Source organism: Anolis carolinensis, unplaced genomic scaffold (assembly GCF_035594765.1).
Source record: "Anolis carolinensis isolate JA03-04 unplaced genomic scaffold, rAnoCar3.1.pri scaffold_8, whole genome shotgun sequence".
NCBI lineage: Eukaryota > Metazoa > Chordata > Lepidosauria > Squamata > Dactyloidae > Anolis > Anolis carolinensis.
In genome coordinates, this window is record NW_026943819.1 from 8,951,857 (window position 1) to 8,973,388 (window position 21,532).

Genomic DNA, 21,532 nt, shown 5'->3' on the forward strand with positions numbered 1-21,532 from the left:
TTCTCAGTCATTAACTCTTTACAGACTATAGCATACTCTGGATGATGCAACCTGTATGCAATACATGCCAGTCACAAATTTCATTTAAACACTACCAATACACAAATCCCACATTAACATGCTTTGCATCTTAAGAACAGACACACATATCGAGCTTTGATGATGACCTGGGAAGGAATCCCACTGGAGCATTGCAGCGCACCAACATACCTGGGAGTTATTCTGGACCGTCTCTGACTTGCAAGAAACACCGTAACCTCAATAACAATATTTATTTAACAATAAATAAATATTGTTTAAAAAAACTTTAAACCTAGTTTGGCAATGTAATTACCAAAATCCTGTTCTTAGCACCTGATCCTAACATGGAAACCATGGGGCAGCATTCTGCTGTTCATCCAATAATTATGTCTTTCTTGCACATTTCATGATAAGTTTCCCAGCACGTGAAGAGGCGGCACATGGAAATCAGGGGGGGGGGGGGGGGAATAACCCACATCTTTTTACCTTTGCTAAGCTTATCGCGGTGTAAATGAGTCATGTGCAAGCCATTCTAAATGTTTGCACCATATGCTTCTACCATAAAAGTCTTGGCTTTGCTTCCCCACAACCAGCAACATAAATAACAAGCTATGAGCCCAGCTGAACATTGTGGCCACTGAGTCCAGATGTTTCTTTCCAGGGATTCTGGAATAAACAGGGGCACTAAAACGCAAGCAAGTATTTCCAGACTGAACTTCTTGCTGTATTGTTTTTCCATATTGTTTTCCCATTTGAAAACCATGGGAATATGAAGCTCGATGGGATATAGGAAACAAAAAAAAAGAAGTACCTTGGAGAGGGCAAATCATTAATCCACTTTACTGCATTAATGCAAACTATGGTTTGGAGTTCCTGAAGCGTAAATCTCCCTTCCAAGTGGAAGAGAGCAAACTAGAAAGCCCCAGCTGAACACGTAGAGAAGCTGTTCTACAATTCTTTTTTTTTAATTTTTAAAATTACAGTACGACTCTATGTATTTGAAAGGGATACGTTTATCCACTTTGCATGGATACCTGAAACCATGGATAATAGGGAACTCTGTTGAAATTTAGAACCTGTGACCAAAGGACATTATAGAATTGTGCCGGAGGTCCTAAAAATGCTAATGTTGGATGTGGATAAATGAAACCAGATACTAGTCCGGTGGATACGGAGGCAGGAGGAGGCTGAACTGTATATTGTAATTGTCCCCACCTCCCTTCATCCCTATTTAGTTCAGTGATCTTGTACATAGGAAAATTAGGACAGTAAATAAAGAGCAACACTCAAAAAACAGGGGAATTCCTGACAGGAAACATTTAGGGCCAACTAACACCTCCCAACAAAGGATTCCCCCAGGCAGGAAGCAGCCAGGCTTTGAAGCTGCAATGTTAATCAAGGTGGCCAATTGCAACATTCACACTTGCCTCCAACAGACAAGAATTCTTTCTCCCACCCTGGACATCATTCCACAGATATATAAACCTCACTTGCATAGTTTCCAACAGACCTCACAACCTATGAGGATGTCTGCTATAGATGTGGACAAAATGTCAGGAGAGAATGCTTCTGGAACATGAGCTCTTTCCCCTAAACATTTCTAAGGAAGAAAGGAAAGGAGGGATCTCGTCTGGTTTGTGCATTGCATGGAAAAAATCTTCCTTTGTTCTTATTATATTCATCCTGTGTTGGCTAAGAAAGCATATGACCAATTTCTTCAGAAATATATCATACTTTTTATCCTTGGAGGACATTCCAGCCTTCTAATGGTTTTACCAAGTCAGCATAATGCAGCATTTTGAGATCAGCCAGGAGAGCTGACTTGTTCCTTTTTTCCCTCTTAATATTTGTCCAAACTCACAGCTTACGGGCCTTTAATAGCTCAATATATCTGCTAAAAATGAATTTGTAAAAGATACCTAAAGATTGCTTTGCCAGACTAAAGGCTGTTCTTCATCGGAAAACAATTTGATGTTCAGAAGGGAGAACCAGCTCTTGAAGTACCATTAGGAAGCAAAATTTTGATATAATATTAAAAAGTGTTAGTGGTTAGATCAGGCATGGGCTAATTTTGGCATTCCAGGTGTTTTGGACTTCAACTCCCACAATTCCTAACTCCTCCATCCAAATAAGAGCAGAAACAAAGAGAAAATAAATACTGTATATACTCGAGTATAAGCCTAGTTTTTCAGCCCTCTTTTTAAGACTGAAAAAGCCCCCCTCGGCTTATACTCAGTTGAGGGTCCTGGTTGGCTTATATTTGGGTCAGCTTATACTTGAGAATATATGGTACATTTATTATTTTTTCTATTACTATTGGTATTATTACATTTATTATTTTTCTCTATTATTGTTGCTATTACATTTATTTTACTCTATTTTATTATTATTATTATTATTATTAATACATTTATTATTTCACTCTGATATTATTATTATTATTATTATTATTTTACTCTATTTATTATTACATGTATTATTTTCCTGTATTTATCATTATTAATACAGTAGAGTCACACTTATCCAACATAAACGGGCCGGCAGAACGTTGGATAAGCGAATATGTTGGATAATAAGGAGAGGTTAAGGAGAAGCCTATTGAACATCAAATTAGGTTATGATTTTACAAATTAAGCACCAAAACATCATGTTAGACAACAAATTTGACAGAAAAAGTAGTTCAATATGCAGTAATGCTACGTAGTAATTACTATATTTACGGGTTTAGCAGCAAAATATCATGATGTATTGAAAACATTGACTACAAAAATGCGTTGGATAATCCAGAACGTTGGATAAGCGAGTGTTGGATAAGTGAGACTCTACTGTATTACATTTATTATTTTACACTATTATTATTAAAAGGATACATAAGCACATTTACATCGAAGAAGATGAGAATAATGATTTAATCAGAGTTGAACAGTCTTATCTTAAATTTGAGCTTCAAAAACATTTAACCTACTGATGCCTCAATTAATGTAATTTTATAGGTACAGTAGAGTCTCGCTTATCCAAGCTTCTGGATTATCCAAGCCATTTTTGTAGTCAATATTTTCAATATATCATGATATTTTGGTGCTAAATTCGTAAATACAGTAATTACAACACAACATTACTGCGTATTGAACTACTTTTTCTGTTAAATTGGTTGTATAACATGATGTTTTGGTGCTTAATTTATAAAGGTAAAAAGGTAAAGGTTTTCCCCTGATGTTAAGTCCAGTCATGACTGACTCTGGGGGTTGGTACTCATCTCAATTTTTAAGCCGAAGAGCCGGCGTTGTCCGTAGACTCCTCCAAGGTCATGTGGCCATAGGCATGACTGCATGGAGTGCCGTTACCTTCCCGCCGGAGCGGTACCTATTTATCTACTCACATTGGCATGTTTTCAAACTGCTAGGTTGGCAGGAGCTGGGGCTAACAGTGGGCGCTCAATTCCACTCCTAGGATTTGAACCTGGGACCTTTCGGTCTGCAAGTTCAACAGCTCAGCGCTTTAACACACTGTGCCATCACCAGGGGCCCAAATTTGTAAAATCATAACCTAATTTGATGTTTGATAGGCTTTTCCTTAATCCCTCCTTATTATCCAAAATATTCGCTTATTCAAGCTTCTGCCGGCCTGTTTAGCTTGGATAAGTGAGACACTACTGTATTTATTTTTATTTCTGAAATTTACCACCCTCGGCTTATACTGGAGTCAATGTTTTCCCAGTTTTTTTGTGGTAAAATTAGGTGCCTCAGCTTATATTCGGGTCGTCTTATACTTGAGTATATAAGGTAGTTACATTCCAAAGGGGACAAGGGAATCTCTCAGCATATTTTACGCAAATTAACTACTCCTCATTGAGGACTGCAAACATGGGCAGTGTGGGGTTGAATTCAAACAATATCCTCCAAAAGCAATATTTCCAAAGTGCAAACTAATCTGAACAGTTTTGTATCACTGAGCAGGAAAAGGACATGTTTTGCAGTTCAGCTTTAAAAATGCTCACTTGCTCACCGCCAGCTTTCTAGTCTACGTCCTATTGTCTGGGGAAAACATCACGCCTCCCATGTCTAGGGAATGATCCCCACTGTCTTGAGACAGTCACTTGCTTTGAAATCCGACAGAGCAGACCCACGTGGGATAAAAAGCACGTGGAATAAAAAGCCTCCGTATCTTCCTTTAACACTGCAGAGGAGACTTCTGTAATGGAAAAAGTGATCACTCAGAAGCAAAGGCTGGTCACACAGCTGTTTATGCCATTATCACTCATCGTACACTATAAGCAAATGGAAGCAGTTTATCCTGCAGAAGAGAAGGCTGAGAGGAGACATGATGAGGGCCATGGATCAAGATGTGAGGGGAAGTCACAGGGAAGAGGAAGCAATCTTGTTTTCTGCCACCCTGGAGACTAGGATGAGGAACAATGGCTTCAAAGGGTTGCTGTATGTCTTTCGGGCTGTGTGGCCATGTTCCAGAAGTATTCTCTCCTGACGTTTCGCCCACATCTATGGCAGGCATCCTCAGAGGTTGTGAGGTATGGAGAAACTAAGTAAGGAAAGGAAAGAATATATATCTGTGGAGAGCCCAGGGTGTGGCAAGAGTCCTTTGTCACTGGGAAACCAGCATTAATGTTTCAGTTAATCACCCTAATTAGCATTGGAAAGGTTTTGTCTCTTGCCTGGGGGCATCCTTTGTTCAGTCATTAGCTGTCCTCTGCCCTCAGAGTGTTGGTTCCCATGTTTAGAGTTTTTTAATACTGGTAGCCAGATTTTGTTCATTTTCATGGTTTCTTCCTTTCTGTTGAAGGTGTCCACATGCTTGTGGATTTCAATGGCTTCTCTGTGTAGTCTGACATGATAGTTGTTGGAGTGGTCAAGCATTTCTGTGTTCTCAAATAATATGCTGTGTCCAGGCTGGTTCATCAAGTGCTCTGCTATGGCCGATTTCTCTGGTTGAATTAGTCTGCAGTGTCTTTCATGTTCTTTGACTCTTGGTTTCAAACTTCATTAAAGGAGATTCCACCTGAACATTAGGAAGAACTTCCTCATCGTGAGAGCTGTTCAGCAGTGGAACTCTCTGCTCAGGAGTGCGGTGGAGGCTCTTCTTTGGAGGCTTTTAAGCAGAGGCTGGATGGCCATCTGTTGGGAGGGCTTTGGATGTGGTTTTCCTGCTTCTTGGAAGAGAGTTGGGTTGGATGGCCCATGAGGTCTCTTCCAATTCTATGTTTCTACCCCAGGAAGAAGCATTGGACATGGAAACAAAAATGGTGACGGTCACAACCCCTCCTGCAGAGCCACCCTGATCTAAATTGTACACAGCACCACAACAGTCTGGCTTTTACTAGGAAAGGCAGAGCAAGAAGTGAGTTTTGGCATGCACATTAAAGCCTCAAAGAACTGTTTCCACTGCTAGAAGGATCAAGACAGCTATGAGGTGAGCATGGCTGTTTTTGTCCATGTAAAAGGTAAAGGTTTCCCCTGATGTTAAGTCCGAAGAAGCCAAGATGTGGTCGGAAAAGCCCAACATGACTTCTCCAACCATGATGACTATTTCCCAGCAGCTACTGAAATACAGTAAAAGAGCAGGCATCTGGGAAGCAGTAGGTCATAAGTTTTAGTAGGTAAAGGTAAAGATTTCCCCTGATGTTAAGTCCAGTCATGTCTGACTCTGTGGGTTGGTGCTCATCTCCATTTCTAAACCGAAGAGCTGGTGTTGTCCATAGACATCTCCAAGGTCATGTGGCCGGCATGACTGCATGGAGCGCCATTACCTTCCCGCCGGATCTACTCACATTTGCATGTTTTTGAACTGCTAGGTTGGCAAAAGTTGGGGCTAACAGTGGGCGCTCATTCGGCTCTCGGGATTTGAACCTGGGACCTGTTGGTCCGCAAGCTCAGCAGCTCAGCGCTTTAACACACTGTGCCACCAGGGGCCCTTTTTGTCCATGTAGAAATCATTTGTAACTTTTTAGGACCTATCTACATTTGTCCATGTAGATAGGTCCTAAAAAGTTGCAAATGATTTCTTCTCATATTTATAGTGTAGCAGTACAAGTCCCTGTTGGACCCTCCTCCATTTGCTCTAATTATATGTATGGTCTAGTATAGTTTTAAGTGTGCAAAAGCACTTCTGTCCATCATAGAAAGTTAACACAGAATGTAATTTCTTCCCACCTCCTCCTACTATCAAAGCTGTAAACTTCTGCAATTTCTTAGGAAGACTTGCGTCAGTCTAAACTGATTAATCATTACTGGCCTTAAATTAACCTCATGCACATTAGTCCTTAGCAAATGGAGGAAGAAAACGGAGGCAGGGCAGCTGGTTTGAATGATTAATATTTGAAGCATCCCAAGGAGATATGACCTCTGTCCAGACGGCTCTGTGTTTCCCTTCTCAGCCTCCGCTTGAGAAAGTCAAAGGCAGGCAAAGCGATCTTGGATATTTCATGAGCATCTTTCCAAAGGAAATTCCTGCCGGGAATTAAAAGATGCCTCCTGCTCATCAAAAGAGATGTTCTAACCATATTTGGTGTTTCCTGAATAAAGCAAGCCAAAAGACAGGCAAATTTCGAGTCAAGGCAATTTTTTTTTTCAAATTGAGAAACTGCAAGTCACTTCTGATGTGAGAGAATTAGCTGTCTGAAAGGATGTTGCCCAGCGGACACCCGGATATTTGATGATTTTACCATTCTTGTGGGAGGCTTCTCTAATCTCCCTGCATGGGGAGCTGGAGCTCACAGAGGGAGCTCACCCACTCTCCCCGGATTCGAGGCCATAATTCAGATAGACATAAGCTCACACTTTCCCTGGGCTTGTAGAAGAGAGGTACACAAAACAGAGCCAAATTCTGGAGTACAGTGAGCCCTGAGCCTTGGGTATCAAAGTCAATGGGTGCTCAGGTCCCATTATATACAACGGTGTAAAACGTCTCCCTTATATAAAGTGACAAAATCAGGGTTTGCTTTTTTGGTATTTAGAAAAATATTTTTGAGTGATGGCTGGTCAAAGAATAATAATAATAATAATACTTTATTTTTGTATCCTGCCACCATCTCCCTGAAGGGACTTGGGATGGCTAACATGGAGCCAAGCCCAAAAACAAGGTGTAAACAAAGTAAAATTTGCAAAACAAACAATAAAATCTGCCCATTTTATAATAGCCCCATTCTTGAGCTGTTGCCAATGTTATTTTGCACTTTATTGTCCATTTCAACCGTGAAATACTTTCCCCATTCCGGCACATTCTGTACTGGGTTTTATGAATTAGTCTCCTGTTTTATGTAAGTGTGATTTATTGTTATAATTGTATTGTTTTACTTTGTTTAATAATGTGTATTATGTTGTTATGTAATGTTTGTGTTTGCTTTTATGACTGTAAACCGCCCTGAGTCCCATCCGGGAGATAGGGCGGTATATAAATAAAGTTTTTTTTTAATTATTATTATTATTATTATTATTATTATTATTGTATATTTTTATGTCGATTTTATCAATTGTTTTATTGATAATTGATGTTTTATTGGTATAATTGTTTTATTATTGTATCATTGATATTTGATTGTTTTATCAGGCCAGGCCCCATGTAAGCCGCCCCGAGTCCCTTCGGGGAGATGGGGCGGGGTATAAAAATAAAGTTATTATTATTATTATTATTATTATTATTATAAAATAACAATAACAGTATAGCAATCAAATAAAACAAATTTAGGCACCATTTTACAATAAAACCATGGAAGAAGAATAAAAAGTCATGGATATAGAGAACCAATTGCAACCAAGTTTTCCATCTTTCCTGGAGAAGCTGGCATTAGAGACTGGCAAGAAAACAACTCCATGCCATCATAACAGCCTCCTGTGCAAACTACTGACTATTGGTTACTCCTTTCTACAATCATAACGTCACTTCTAATCCTTATTTGGAACCAAGATCTCTTTCCTGTCCCAAGATCGGGCCCTTCAAGTTGGTTTCAGGCATCCTGGTATTGAGGATACCCACATCAGGTCTAATGCTATCATCGGTTTGACCTTTGATATTTTCCTCCGACAGCAATGTGTGTGTAAGACCCATGGACTGCTTTTTCCCTGTCCCTTTTCCAAATGGAATCTGAATACGATGCCCTGGCCAGCAATTCATCATGTGCTAAATCAGGGGTCCTCAAACATTTAAAGCAGAGGGCCGGTCCACAATCCTTCGGACTGTGGAGGGGCCGAATTATCATTTGGAAAAAAAACCGAACAAATTCCTCTGCACACTGCACATGTCTTATTTGTAGTGCAAAACAACAACAATGAAAGAACAATAAAATGTTTAAAAATGAAAACAATTGTAACCAACATAAACCTATCAGGATTCATTTACAATATTGGTAAATGAAAAAAAACAATACAATATTTAAAAATAAAAATAATTTTAACCAACATATTGTAAACTTAACAGGATTTCAGTGGGAAGTGTGGGCCTGCTTCTGGCCAATGAGATAGTCAAGTGAATTAAGATTGTTGTTGTTGTGTGCCTTCAAGTCATTTCAGACTTTGGGCGAGTGTAAGTCTAAAATTATTCATTTATTCATTTACTACATTTATTTATTACATTTATATCCCGCCCTTCTCACCCCAAAGAGAAGCTGTATGTACATACAATATAGCATATTATTAGCATAGCATAATATTAGCATTATGTATTACTATATTGAACTATACCACTATACTGTAATATTATATGTAATATATAATGTATAATTAATATTATATGGTATTGTTATTAGTATTATATTGTATAACATTATAATATTATTATCAATATTATATGTATATACAATATATTATATTATTAAAATGATATAAAAATATTATATTATAAAACTGAGGTCAAGGGCCAGGTAAATGACCTTGGAGGGCCGCATCCGGCCCCCGGGCCTTAGTTTGGGGACCCCTGTGCTAAATGAACTTCAGCCTTTGCATTCCAAATAATTCTTACCTGGTTGTCATAAGATTTGAAGCCCGGGAGTCTCTTGTCACTGCAAAGGACACCCACGTCCTCAGTATGTCTGCAGTCTGAGACACCCCAGCCATTGGATTTACACTGAGCTAATGATGTTTCTGTGCCGGTACAGTAGACATTGTCCATCCAAATTCTGCCTGTAGAAGAAGGAAAGAAGAGTCTTAGAAGGTCCTAGATTGTGGATCATCAATATTAGGCAAGGATTCTGAGTGGTCGGTTCCCTTCAGCCAATTTGGCTTGTTTGGCTTGGCCAGGAGGCCATAACAGTAAGGGCATCTCTTCCTTAAACCCATTGCTCAAACCCAGATTTACTTGATAAGAAAGGGTCCCAGAAGGGGTGCTTCCTTAACCCTGTTGCTGAAATCCAGACTCCCTTGAAAGGCTGAAAAGAAAGAGTCCCAGGAACAGAAAGCAGAGCCTTGTAAGTTAGCCATTGTTACCAATTGGCCGGATCTTTTGCTGCCTAGCCGAAAACAGATATTTCCATTAGCCGATTTTCGGGAAGCTCCCGAAAAACGTATCTGGGTACCCAACGAAATTCGGATGGATGCCAAAATCGGATTGCCCTCCAGCCAAATTTATTTATTTATTTATTTATTTGCGACATTTATATACCGCCCTTCTCACCCTGAAGGGGACTCAGGGCGGTTTACAAGTATATATACATACAATATATTATATTATACAACTATATCGCAATATTATTAGTAATATTGCATGTAATATAAATATACAATTATAATAGTGAATTATAATAATTATAATTATAATAAACATTGCACAAGCCTAATCAATATTACTCGAACCATCAAGGTAGTGGCAGATTTTTGTTGTGTTTTGTTTTGTTTACAAAAGGAAGCAATGTATTTCAATAACAACTGCAAGCTCATCTGCATTTCACAGATGAAACGTGGAATGCATGTGTCCAAGTAACATCAGATGGAAAATGTTATTAGTGAGGAGGAGCACACAAACAGGGATAATAATAATACAGTAGAGTCTCACTTATCCAAGCCTCGCTTATCCAAGTTTCTGGATTATCCAAGCCATTTTTGTAGTCAATATTTTCAATATATCGTGATATTTTGGTGCTAAATTCATAAATACAGTAATTACAACATAACATTACTGTGTATTGAACTACTTTTTCTGTCAAATTTGTTGTATAACATGATGTTTTGGTGCTTAATTTGTAAAATCATAACCTAATTTGATGTTTAATAGGCTTTTCCTTAATCCCTCCTTATTATCCAAGATATTCACTTATCCAAGCTTCTGCCGGCCCGTTTAGCTTGGATAAGTGAGACTCTACTGTAATAATAATAATAATAATAATAATAATAATAATAATAATAACTCGGCCGCTATCAGGACCTCAAGACTGAACTTCAAAGACTCTGGCAGAAACCAGTACAGGTGGTCCCGGTGGTGATCGGCAAATTGGGTGCCGTGCCAAAAGATCTCAGCCGGCATTTGGAAACAATAGACATTGACAAAATTACGATCTGCCAACTGCAAAAGGCCACCCTGCTGGGATCTGCACGCATCATCCGAAAATACATCACACAGTCCTAGACACTTGGGAAGTGTTCGACTTGTGATTTTGTGAAACGAAATCCAGCATATCTATCTTGTTTGCTGTGTCATAATAAAATAAGAATAACAACTTTATTTTTGCCACCACCATCTCCCCGAAGGGACTCGGAGCGGCTTACATGGGGATAAGCCTAATTAGTCACATTTACATCATAAAATACAATTTAAAACACAAGTATCAACTACACTATTTTGCTTTTGCCTGAATTTGCTGGGAAGGGCAAGTTTCTTCTTTCCTCGCTTCTCTTCCCTGCAGAATTAGATGACTGCAAACTACTTTGGCAATTTGAACTCAGTTTGCATCAGTTGAAACAAGTTGAAAACAAGTAGGAAATTGGGAAGAAAAGAGAGCAACCAGGACAGTTTTAAACTGGGAGTCAAGGCTCTTCTGGACTCTTGGACCAGTTCTTAAACACGCTTCTGGAATGAGCATTGTGTATTCCAAGTAGACTGGAACGTACTTAATCCTAATCTTTTTTTATACTGGTTTTAAACCACTTCATTGGATGTGTTGCAATAGCAGATTCCTAGATTAGCTTAGTGTTTACACCTTCTTTTATTTTTTTGGTTATTTAATATTTAACGTTTATTTTACTTAAGTGATATTTATCTTTACTGTTCTAAGGTAGCACAAATCCTATGTAAAATCATACTACGCATTTTTGACATTAATATTGATATCTGAAATATATACAGAAAGTCTTTACTTTCTGGAAACAACGGATTAATATGGACTGGCCAAAGTGACCATGAAAGGTGGAGCTGATGGGGCCAATGAGAGGTATCCAGAAAACCAAATACAGTAGAGTCTCACTTATCCAACACTCGCTTATCCAACGTTCTGGATTATCCAACGCATTTTTGTAGTCAATGTTTTCAATATATCGTGATATTTTGGTGCTAAATTCATAAATACAGTAATTACTACATACCATTACTGCGTATTGAACTACTTTTTCTGCCAAATTTGTTGTCTAAATTTGGTGCTTCATTTGTAAAATCATAACCTAATTTGATGTTTAATAGGCTTTTCCTTAATGCCTCCTTATTATCCAACATATTCGCTTATCCAACATTCTGCCGGCCCCTTTATGTTGGATAAGTGAGACTACTGTATTTGGAAAGCAAGCCAGCTGCAACAAATCACTCTGACCAAGAGGTCATGAGTTCGAGGCCAGCCCGTGCCTGTGTCTTGTCTCTGTCTCTGTTCTATGTTATGGCATTGAATGTTTGCCTTTATGTGTGCAATGTGAGTCCCCTTCATGGTGAGAAGGGCGGAATATAAATGCTGTAAATAAATAAATAAATAAATAAATATTTCCCTCTTTTGAGTTCGGGCAAGGAATCCAAACACGTACAAGTTCCCCTTTCCATTTAATATTTGATTAAGATTCCCTTTGCCATTTGAAGCCCATCTGTTCTTAAGGGGTGATGGGGGTAGTGGTGGAAACAGGATACAAATAACCTCAATCACAAAGCCTTGGTGAAATCTACAATGATCTTTATCATACCCTGTTAGCTTGAGTGGCTGAGTCAGTGTTTCCAGTTATCAGACTGAAGGTTTTCTTATTTTTAGCATCTCTCCGCCAACAGAAATAATTACCGGCTCTTCAGCCAGTGCTTCCGGACGCAACTAATAAGCCACTGAGCATGTAAGGTCGCATCTGCATTGTAGAATTAATGCAGTTTGATACTGCTTTAACTGCCATGCCTTGATGCCTTGCAAATCCTGGGATTTGTAGTTTTGGTGAGGCACCAGCAGAGAAAGTTAACACCACAACACCTGTGATTTCACAGTATTGAGCGATGGCAGTTAAAATGGTGCCGAATTGCACTGATTCTACAGTGTCCTAAGACACATAATGGTTAGAGCAGAGTTAAGGTAAAGGTTTCCCCTGATGTTAAGTCCAGTCGTGTCCGACTCTGTGGGTTGGTGCTCATCTGCATTTCTAAGCCGAAGAGCCGGCATTGTCCGTAGACACCTCCAAGGTCATGTGGCCGGCATGACTGCATGGAACGCCGTTACCTTCCCGCCGGAGCAGTACCTATTGATCTACTCACATTTGCATGTTTTCAAACTGCTAGGTTGGCAGAAGCTGGAGCTAACAGTGGGCGCTCACTCCGCTCCCCGGGTTTGAACCTGGGACCTTTCGGTCTGCAAGTTCAGCAGCTCAGCGCTTTAACACACTGAGCCACCAGAGGCTCCAGAGCAGAGTTAGGACCAATGAAAAGCAAAATGAAATCCAACAGAAGGACCTACCTTCTCCCTGGCCGAACTTGGAACCAGGGAACCAGGAGATGGCCTCCTCGTAGCCAAGCTCCCTGCAGACCACGTGTGCATTGTAGATGGAGAAGTCGTCATCGCACACGGTGCCCCACTCCGAGTTGTGGAAAATCTCCACGCGCCCCTCGCGGGGATTCTTCTTGGAGCTTACTAGGCGGACCACGGGTTTGGGAGTGGTGGTTCCATCATCTTGATGTGGCTTTGGAAGCCCATCATCCTGGGCAAAGGTCAGCTGGCTCAGGGACACAGAGAGGAATAACGTGACCAAACAGTGGTTGAGGCTGAAATCCAGAAGCCTTGCCATTTGGAGAGATGGGCTTTCTCTTTCGAAGCCAAGTGCTTTCAGTGGCTGAGACCAGAGACGGGTGCCAAGAGGCAGTCTATTTGCTGGAACAAAAGGAAAGAAATCAAGCATAAAAAGGGTGTATGACAAAAGATATCAACCTTGTTGTTGCAAGGGTTCTTTCTCCAAGCCTGGTCATTATTCCACAGATATACCGTATATACTCGAATATAAGCCAACCCGAATATAAGCCGAGGCACCTAATTTTACTACAAAAAAACCTGGGAAAACATTGACTCAAGTATAAGCCGAGAGTGGTACATTTCAGAAATAAAAATAGATCTGAACAAAATTACATTAATTGAGGCATCAGTAGGTAAAATGTTTTTGAATATTTACATAAAGCTCAAATTTAAGATAAGACTGTCCAACTCTGGGGCCGGGCTGTGGCGCAGCTGGCTAGTAACCAGCTGCAGTAAATCACTACTGATCGAGAGGTCATGAGTTCGAAGCCCGGGTTGGGTTAAGCCCCCGACCATTAAATAGCCCGGCTTGCTGTTGACCTATGCAGCCCCGAAAGACAGTTGCATCTGTCAGTTAGGGAAATTTAGGTACGCTTTATTTTATTTATTTATTTATTTATTTTTCAAACTTATATGCCGCCACTCCCCTAGGGCTTCCAGAGGGTATGCTTGATTCCGGCCACAGGGGAGCAGCTGCTTCATCATCCACTGCGATGGCACTTCCTCATTCCAACGGTGGCTGGATGATTTTTATGGTGCCTCCCCACATATAAGTGGTACCTAAATTTCCTACTTGATAGATGCAACTATCTTTCGGGTTGATAGGTCAGCAACAAGCAGGGGCTATATTTTTTTATTTTTAATTGCTGGGTGCTCACCCCGACACGGGCTGGCCTTGAACTCATCACCTCTTGGTCAGAGTGATTTATTGTAGCTGGCTGCTAACCAGCCTGCACCACAGCCCGGCACATGGAACGACTCTGCTCAGGGGGAAGGAGGAGGAGGAGAAGCAGCAGTCAGGAGGCTTGTTGATAATCAAATTATCAGCTTACAAATTAAATTTACATACATTATATTATTAGCATAACACAATACTGGCAATAAATTACTATAGTGTACCATATAAACATATTGTAATATTATTAGTAATATTACATTTAATATATAATATATAAGTAATATTATTATATTGTATTATTAGTATGATTTTGTATTACAAATTTTGTAAATTATATTGTATATATGTATACTACTACTACTAATAATAATAATAACAATGTAGCGGAAGCATGGACAACAACAACAATAAAGAAGAGGGTTGGAAGAGACCTCTTGGGCCATTTAGTCCAACCCCCTTCTGCCTCTGTGCACCGAAAGCACAAGCAAAGCATCCCTGACAGATGGCCTCTCCGCCTCAATGTTAATAATAATAATAATAATAATAATAATAATAATAATAATAATAATAATGAGGGTTGGAAGAGACCCTTGGGCCATTTAGTCCAATCCCCTTCTGCCTTTGTGCACCGAAAGCACAAGCAAACCACCCCTGGCAGATGGCCACACAGCCTCAATGATGATGATAATAATAATAATAATAATAATAATAATAATAATAATAATAATAATAATAATAATGATAATAATGATAAGGGTTGTAAGAGAAGAAGAGACCCCTTGGGTCATTTAGCCCAACCCCTTTATGCCCTTGTTTTGTGGGGGCCAGATAAATGGCTTCGATGGGCCGCATCCGACCCCCGGGCCTTAGTTTGGGGACCCTGATTTAAACAAAGCAATTCCTTTGTGGTTTTTGACCTTCATGGAAATCCTGTACTCCTAATCCCAGTCAATGTGGAGGGCTGGGAGTATTGTTTGCCCTTCCTCTTTTTAAAAAAATCCTGCTTGTTGTTAGGTCCCTTCCCCCCAAAGTCACACTGTTAACAAAAGACAGGAGGATGCCAAAACGTGACTTATAGGTTGATCTCTTTTATAGCTTGTGGTTCGCAATAAAGACAGCCCCCTTCCATCCAAGGCTGCCTGATATTACATCACAATATAAAATTTCCATGACTGAATGTCTGGTTTTAGACCACCATCTCTAGCAAGGAATGACACTCTCTCCCCTTTAATGGAGAAGTTTGGCATCTGCTGCCTGTGGTTCTCCGAAGCCCACAAAGTCCAGCCAATAGTTCAGAATTTGGTTGCTCGGCCACATTGCCTGGAAGCGTTTTGAGGCTCTGAGATTTCACAGGCAAAGGACTGAAAACAAGGGGGGAAACGTGAGCAGAGCCATCCCCTCCTCCTTTTGTTATCCAGCCCTGCTTCACGTGAAACGGTCTGGGAGGCCATGTGTGTGGAATAGATTGCAGATGAAAAGAAGCCAAGATGTGGTTGGAAAAGCCCAACATGACTTCTCCAACCGTGATGACTATTCCCCAGCAGCTACTGAAATACAGTAAAAGACCAGGCATTTGGGAAGCAGTGGATCATAAGTTTTAGTATCGAGTAGCAAAAGGGATAAAAGGGGAAAAGATTATTATTTTCATCACATTTGCTTCTCTGGTCAATGTTATTTAAGTTTGTCTTGAAAACTGGAAGTAGGCTGCCTAATCACAACAAAAGTCTACGGCCAGATGTGTTGTCGAAGGTTTTCATGGATGGAATCACTGGGTGGCTGTGAGTTTTCGGACTGTATGGCTATGTTCCAGAAGCATTCCCTCCTGACGTTTCACCAACATGGTAGGCATCCTAAGAGGTTCTTAGGACAAGAGGGATCCTCTCACCTATGGAGGAGTCTACCGTATACCATGCCGCTGTGGGCAAGTCTACATAGTAAAGGTAAATTTCTCCCAAGGGAAATTCGGCTAGCTGCCACCTTGGAAGGGTTTAGGAAAAGCCTGGAAACTTGGCTGTTCCCACAGGCTTTTGAATAAGTACCACCCTCTTGAATGTTAAATTCTTGTACATTGTCCTTGATCGGTTGCATCCGCATGGGTAAGTTCTCGATATAGCCTCAGGGTTCAACTCACTTTTGGGCTTTCCCCCATGTTCTTATAGCACTTTTAACTTCCTCCATGTTTACAAGTCTCAGTGCACTTTGATCAGCCCATCCTTATGTTTTATCGCTGCGTTTTAACTTTGTCTTATTAATGGTGTGATTTAAATCGTATGTTTTAATTTTTCATTTGTGCGTTTTCGGTATTTGATGTTTTTGTATGTATACTTGTTTTGCATTTGTAAGCCGCCCTGAGTCCCTGCGGGGAGATAGAGGCAGGGTGCAAGAATCAAATTATTATTATTATTATTTTATTATGACACAGCAAACAAGATAGATATGCTGGATTTCATATCACAAAATCACAAGTTGAACACTTCCCAAGTGTCTAGGACTGTGTGATGTATTTTCGGATGATGCGCGCAGATCCCAGCAGAGTGGCCTTTTACAGTTGGCAGATCGTAATTTTGTCAATGTTTCCAAATGCCGGCTGAGATCTTTTGGCACGGCACCCAGTGTGCCGATCACCACCGGGACCACCTGCACTGGTTTCTGCCAGAGTCTTTGAAGTTCAATCTTGAGGCATTATTATTATTATTATTATTATTATTATTATTATTAAGGTTTCCCCTGATGTTAAGTCCAGTCATGTCTGACTCTGGGGGTTGGTGCTCATCTCCATTTCTAAGCCGAAGAGCCAGCGTTGTCCGTAGACACCTCCAAGGTCATGTGGCCGGCATGACTGCATGGAGCGCCGTTACCTTCCCACCGGAGTGGTACCTATTGATCTACTCACATTGGCATGTTTTCGAACTACTAGGTTAGTAGAAGCTGGAGCTAACAGTGGCCGCTCCCGCCGCTCCCGGGGTTTGAACCTGGCACCTTTCGGTCTACATAGGGACCACCAAACACAGCATTGCCCAAACCGAATCAAGGAACATGAAAGGCACTGTGGAGTAAGCCAACCAGAGAAGTCAACCATAGAAGAGCACTTGATGAACCAACCTGGACACAGCATATTATTTGAGAACACAGAAATACATCCAAGATGGTGATCTTTGCCACTACAAAACATCATTTAACAAGACAAAGCAGAATTTGGGTTGCTGTGAGTTTTTTAGATTGAATGGCCATGTTCCAGCAGCATTATCTCCTAACGTTTCACTTGCATCTGTGGCTGGCACCTTCAGAGGTTCACAGGTTCACAGAATCTCTGAAGATGCCAGCCATAAATGCAAGCAAAATATTAGGAGAGAATGATGCTGGAACACGGCCATTCTGTCTGAAAAACTCACAGCAACCTAGTGGTTCCAGCCATGAAAGCCTTTGACAAAGCAAAATTTGTTCATAAATGAATCTTCCATGTGCCATTTGCTCTTTTTCTCAAAAGCAGAAAGCAAAACATCCACACGCATTGGAAAGCCATTTGGAGAGATCCCATTCCTCCTGCTTCCGGTGATGATTAATCAGGCTTAATAGCTTTACAAGGCAACATTTGCTGAAAAGTTTTTGTCTTAATGTTTCATTGCATCACAAAATCCCAGCTTGGAAGTCACCAAACAGAGTTGAAATTCAGTTCCCTGCCCCTAAAGTAGAATTCTAGACACATTTCTGCCTCTCTCTCTCTTTTTTTTTGATGTTTCAGGAGAGTTATCCCACTTGTGCAGCACATTTATGAAATCATGTTATTGTCGGGGAAGGAGAAGGTTTGAAGGACTGGGTTGCTGTGAGTTTTCCAGGCTGTATGGCCTGGCTGCAGAAGCATTCTCTCCTGATGTCTCGCCCCCATCTATTGGCAGGCATCCTCTGGTGCCAGAAACACTTCCAGGGATATACTGTTTTCTGCTGTTCAGAGGTATGTTACTCAGTATTAATAACCAGGGGCCCCTGGTGGCACAGTGTGTTAAAGCGCTGAGCTGCTGAACTTGCGGACCAAAAGGTCCCAGGTTCAAATCTCGGGAGCAGAATGAGCGCCCGCTGTTAGCCCCAGCTCCTGCCAACCTAGCAGTTTGAAAACATGCAAATGTGAGTAGATCAATAGGGACCGCTCTGGCAGGAAGGTAATGGCGTTCCATGCAGTCATGCCAGCCACATGACCTTGGAGGTGTCTAGGGACAACGCTGGCTCTTCGGCTTAGTAATGGAGATGAGCACCAACCCCCAGAGTCAGTCACGACTGGACTTAACGTCAGGGGAAACCTTTACCTTTATTAATAATCAAACAGCACATGAAATTCTAGTGCTTTGGAAAAAAAGACAGAACAAAGTTTGCACAATGCACACACGCACAATGTGAGTTGACACAACGTTGAACTCGCCTGGCTGAGAATATTCACCCAGCAGTTGGCATCATTGGCACAGTCATTTATGCGGTTTCCTCCGATCATATTAAGTTGCGATTTGCAGGAAAAGGTTTTATGACAGCTCCACGTGGCTGCCAACCGCAAAGGGCCACCGCGTGTGGCCTGACGGTTTTGCAAGCATTTGAAGCATCCAATGTCTTTCTCTTGACAAACAGTTACTGTATATACTCAAGTATAAGCCTAGTTTTTCAGCCCTTTTTTTGACTGAAAAAGCCCCCCTCAGCTTATCCTCGGGTGAGGGTCCTGGTTGGCTTATATTTGGGTCAGCTTATACTCGAGAATATATGGTATATTTATTATTTTTCTCTATTATTATTGGTATTATCACATTTATTATTTTTCTCTATTATTGTTGCTACTATTACATTTATTTTACTCTATTTTTTATTATTAATAATACATTTATTATTTCACTCTGATCTTATTATTATTATTATTATTATTATTACATTTACTATTTTACTCTGTTTATTATTACATGTATTATTTTCCTGTATTTATTATTATTATTATTTTATTATGACACAGCAAAAAAAATAGATATGCTGGATTTCGTATCACAAAATCACAAGTCGAACACTTCCCAAGTGTCTAGGACTGTGTGATGTATTTTCGGATGATGCGTGCAGATCCCAGTAGGGTGGGGGACATGATAAAAAAAATAGTCTGGGGGACATGATAAAAAAATAGCTGGAATTCAGTATTGCAGTTACGAATTTCTAACCATATGGTTGGGCTTACAAATTATAGGAGGATAGATTTTGGTTGAACATTAAAGAAAATCTTTCGGCAATAAGAGGAGATCAGCTTGGTCAGCTCCGTTAGGGGGTTTCAAACAGAAATTGGACACAGGGATATAGTTATGCTGGATTTCCAGTAGTAAGCAGTGAGTTGGACTAGATGACCTCTAGAGATCCCATTCCAGTCAATTATTCAATGTGGCTTTCACTGTAGTGAATCAACTCTTCTAATTCTTATGGTTTTGTGTTCAAGGCAGTAATTGACTAGCTTCTAGATTTGGTGCTGCCCCTTCTTTTAAAAAGTGCATCTTTAAAGTGAAGGTGCATCTTGAAAGTGTACTTTAATTCAATAGTGTTTTAAAACTATATTTCATATAATGGTGCATTAAGTGCTCTGTTTTATATACCTGTTTTAATGTTACTGGATCCCACCATGAGTCCAATTTCTGGGAGAAAGGTGGGGCACCAGACAAACTGGGATGTGGAGCCTGAAAAAATGGCCTTTTTATCATGTCAGGATGACTTGAGAACATACTGAAACTTCTAGTGTGAGAGAATTGGACGTCTACAGAGATGTTAGCCAGGGACGCCGGGAGGCTGGGAGGTTTCGTGTCCTTGCAAGCTAGAGCTGACAGACAGGAGCTCACCCTGTCTCCTGGATTCGAACTGGCAACCTTCAGGTAAGCAACCCAGCCTTCAGGTCAGCAGTTCAGCCGGCACAAAGGTTTTATATTGTTATTGTTTTTATTCGGGCTTGGCCCCATATAAGCTGCCTTGAGTCCCCTTTGGGGAGATAGAGATGGGGTATAAAAATAAAGTTGTTATTATTATTATTATTTTATTATGACAGAGCAAACAAGATAGATATGCTGGATTTCGTATCACAAAATCACAAGTCGAACACTTCCCAAGTGTCTAGGACTGTGTGATGTATTTTCGGATGACGCGTGCAGATCTCAGTAGGGTGGCCTTTTGCAGTTGACCGTGATTTTGTCAATGTCTATTGTTTCCAAATGCCGGCTGAGATCTTTTGGCACGGCACCCAGTGTGCTGATCACCACCGGGACCACCTGCACTGGTTTCTGCCAGAGTCTTTGAAGTTCAATCTTGAGGTCCTGATAGCGGCTGAGTTTTTTCCTGTTGTTTTTTGTCAATGGGACTGTCACCTGGGATGGCAACATCAATGATCCAAACCTCCTCCTCTTTCTTCTTCTCCTTCTCCTTCTTCTCCTTCTCCTTCTCCTTCTCCTTCTCCTTCTCCTTCTCCTTCTTCTTCTTCTTCTTCTTCTTCTTCTTAACCCATTGAACAACTGTGGCTTCTGAGAAGGTGCAGAGTGCATTTATCTTAGCAGTGAGCTCTACATAGGGCTTCAACAAGCTTTGGATTTGGGTAGTTTTTTCCAACCCTTTATCCTGGAGGAATAAATATCAGGTCTGCATCAAAATCATTTTCTCTCTTGCAAAATCCCTAGAGTTTTAGAGAATCCTTGTTGAGAAACCCTGGGCTGAGAGGAGCCTTCTTCAGATCAGAGAAACTACTGTTTCCAGATGGACAACCATTATTTTTCCTTAAAAGACCCAAGCTACAAATTAGGATGATCTCCGCTATTTCACAGAATCCAAGCAAAGCAATGAAGAAGCTGCCCGTCCCACTTGAAGCACATGCCTCACTTTGCTCAGAGAGAACTATCCTGTCCATTCCAACCACTGCCGGTGGTCCAAACCACAGATCGCCACAAAACAGCGCTCGCTAGCCATGGAGACCAAAAATTTAAGAGAGAAAAAGGAACTCCCACATAAGTACTTCTTGGGTTACGGTTCTCAGAATCTCCCAGCCACTGACATACACTTGGTTACGGATTATGAGAGTTGCGGTCAAAAAGTAAATGTTAAAGCTCTGTTCAAATTACAACCGATTGAATCACAACTAAACAACCGCAGTGGCATCTGTGTATGTTCGCCCAGAGGTTAATCCCAACATTTCCAGTGAAGGGTTGTTGTGTGTTTTCTGGGCTGTATGGCCATGTTCCAGAAGCATTCTCTCCTGACGTTTCACCCACATCTATGTCAGGCATCCTCAGAGGTTGGGAGGTACCTCACAGCCTCTGAGGATGCCTGCCATAGATGTGGGAGAAACATCAGGAGAGAATGCTTCTGGAACATGGCCATACAGCCCGGAAAACACACAACAACCCTGTAATTCCAGCCATGAAAGCCTTCGACCAACACATTTCCAG

The 21,532-nt window shown here is 40.8% G+C and overlaps 1 protein-coding gene across 1 annotated transcript in view; it reads right to left on the minus strand.

Moving 5' to 3' along the window:
- loxl2 (lysyl oxidase like 2) overlaps positions 1-21,532 on the minus strand; it is an 87,372-nt gene that overhangs the window by 61,506 nt on the left and 4,334 nt on the right. Inside the window, exons 2-3 of the mRNA XM_062961289.1 lie at positions 12,869-13,279; positions 8,989-9,149 (exon numbers count right to left, since the gene is read on the minus strand). Of these exons, the coding sequence (XP_062817359.1) occupies positions 8,989-9,149; positions 12,869-13,196 (489 nt within the window). The 5' untranslated portion in view covers positions 13,197-13,279. The remainder of the gene's footprint in view (positions 1-8,988; positions 9,150-12,868; positions 13,280-21,532) is intronic.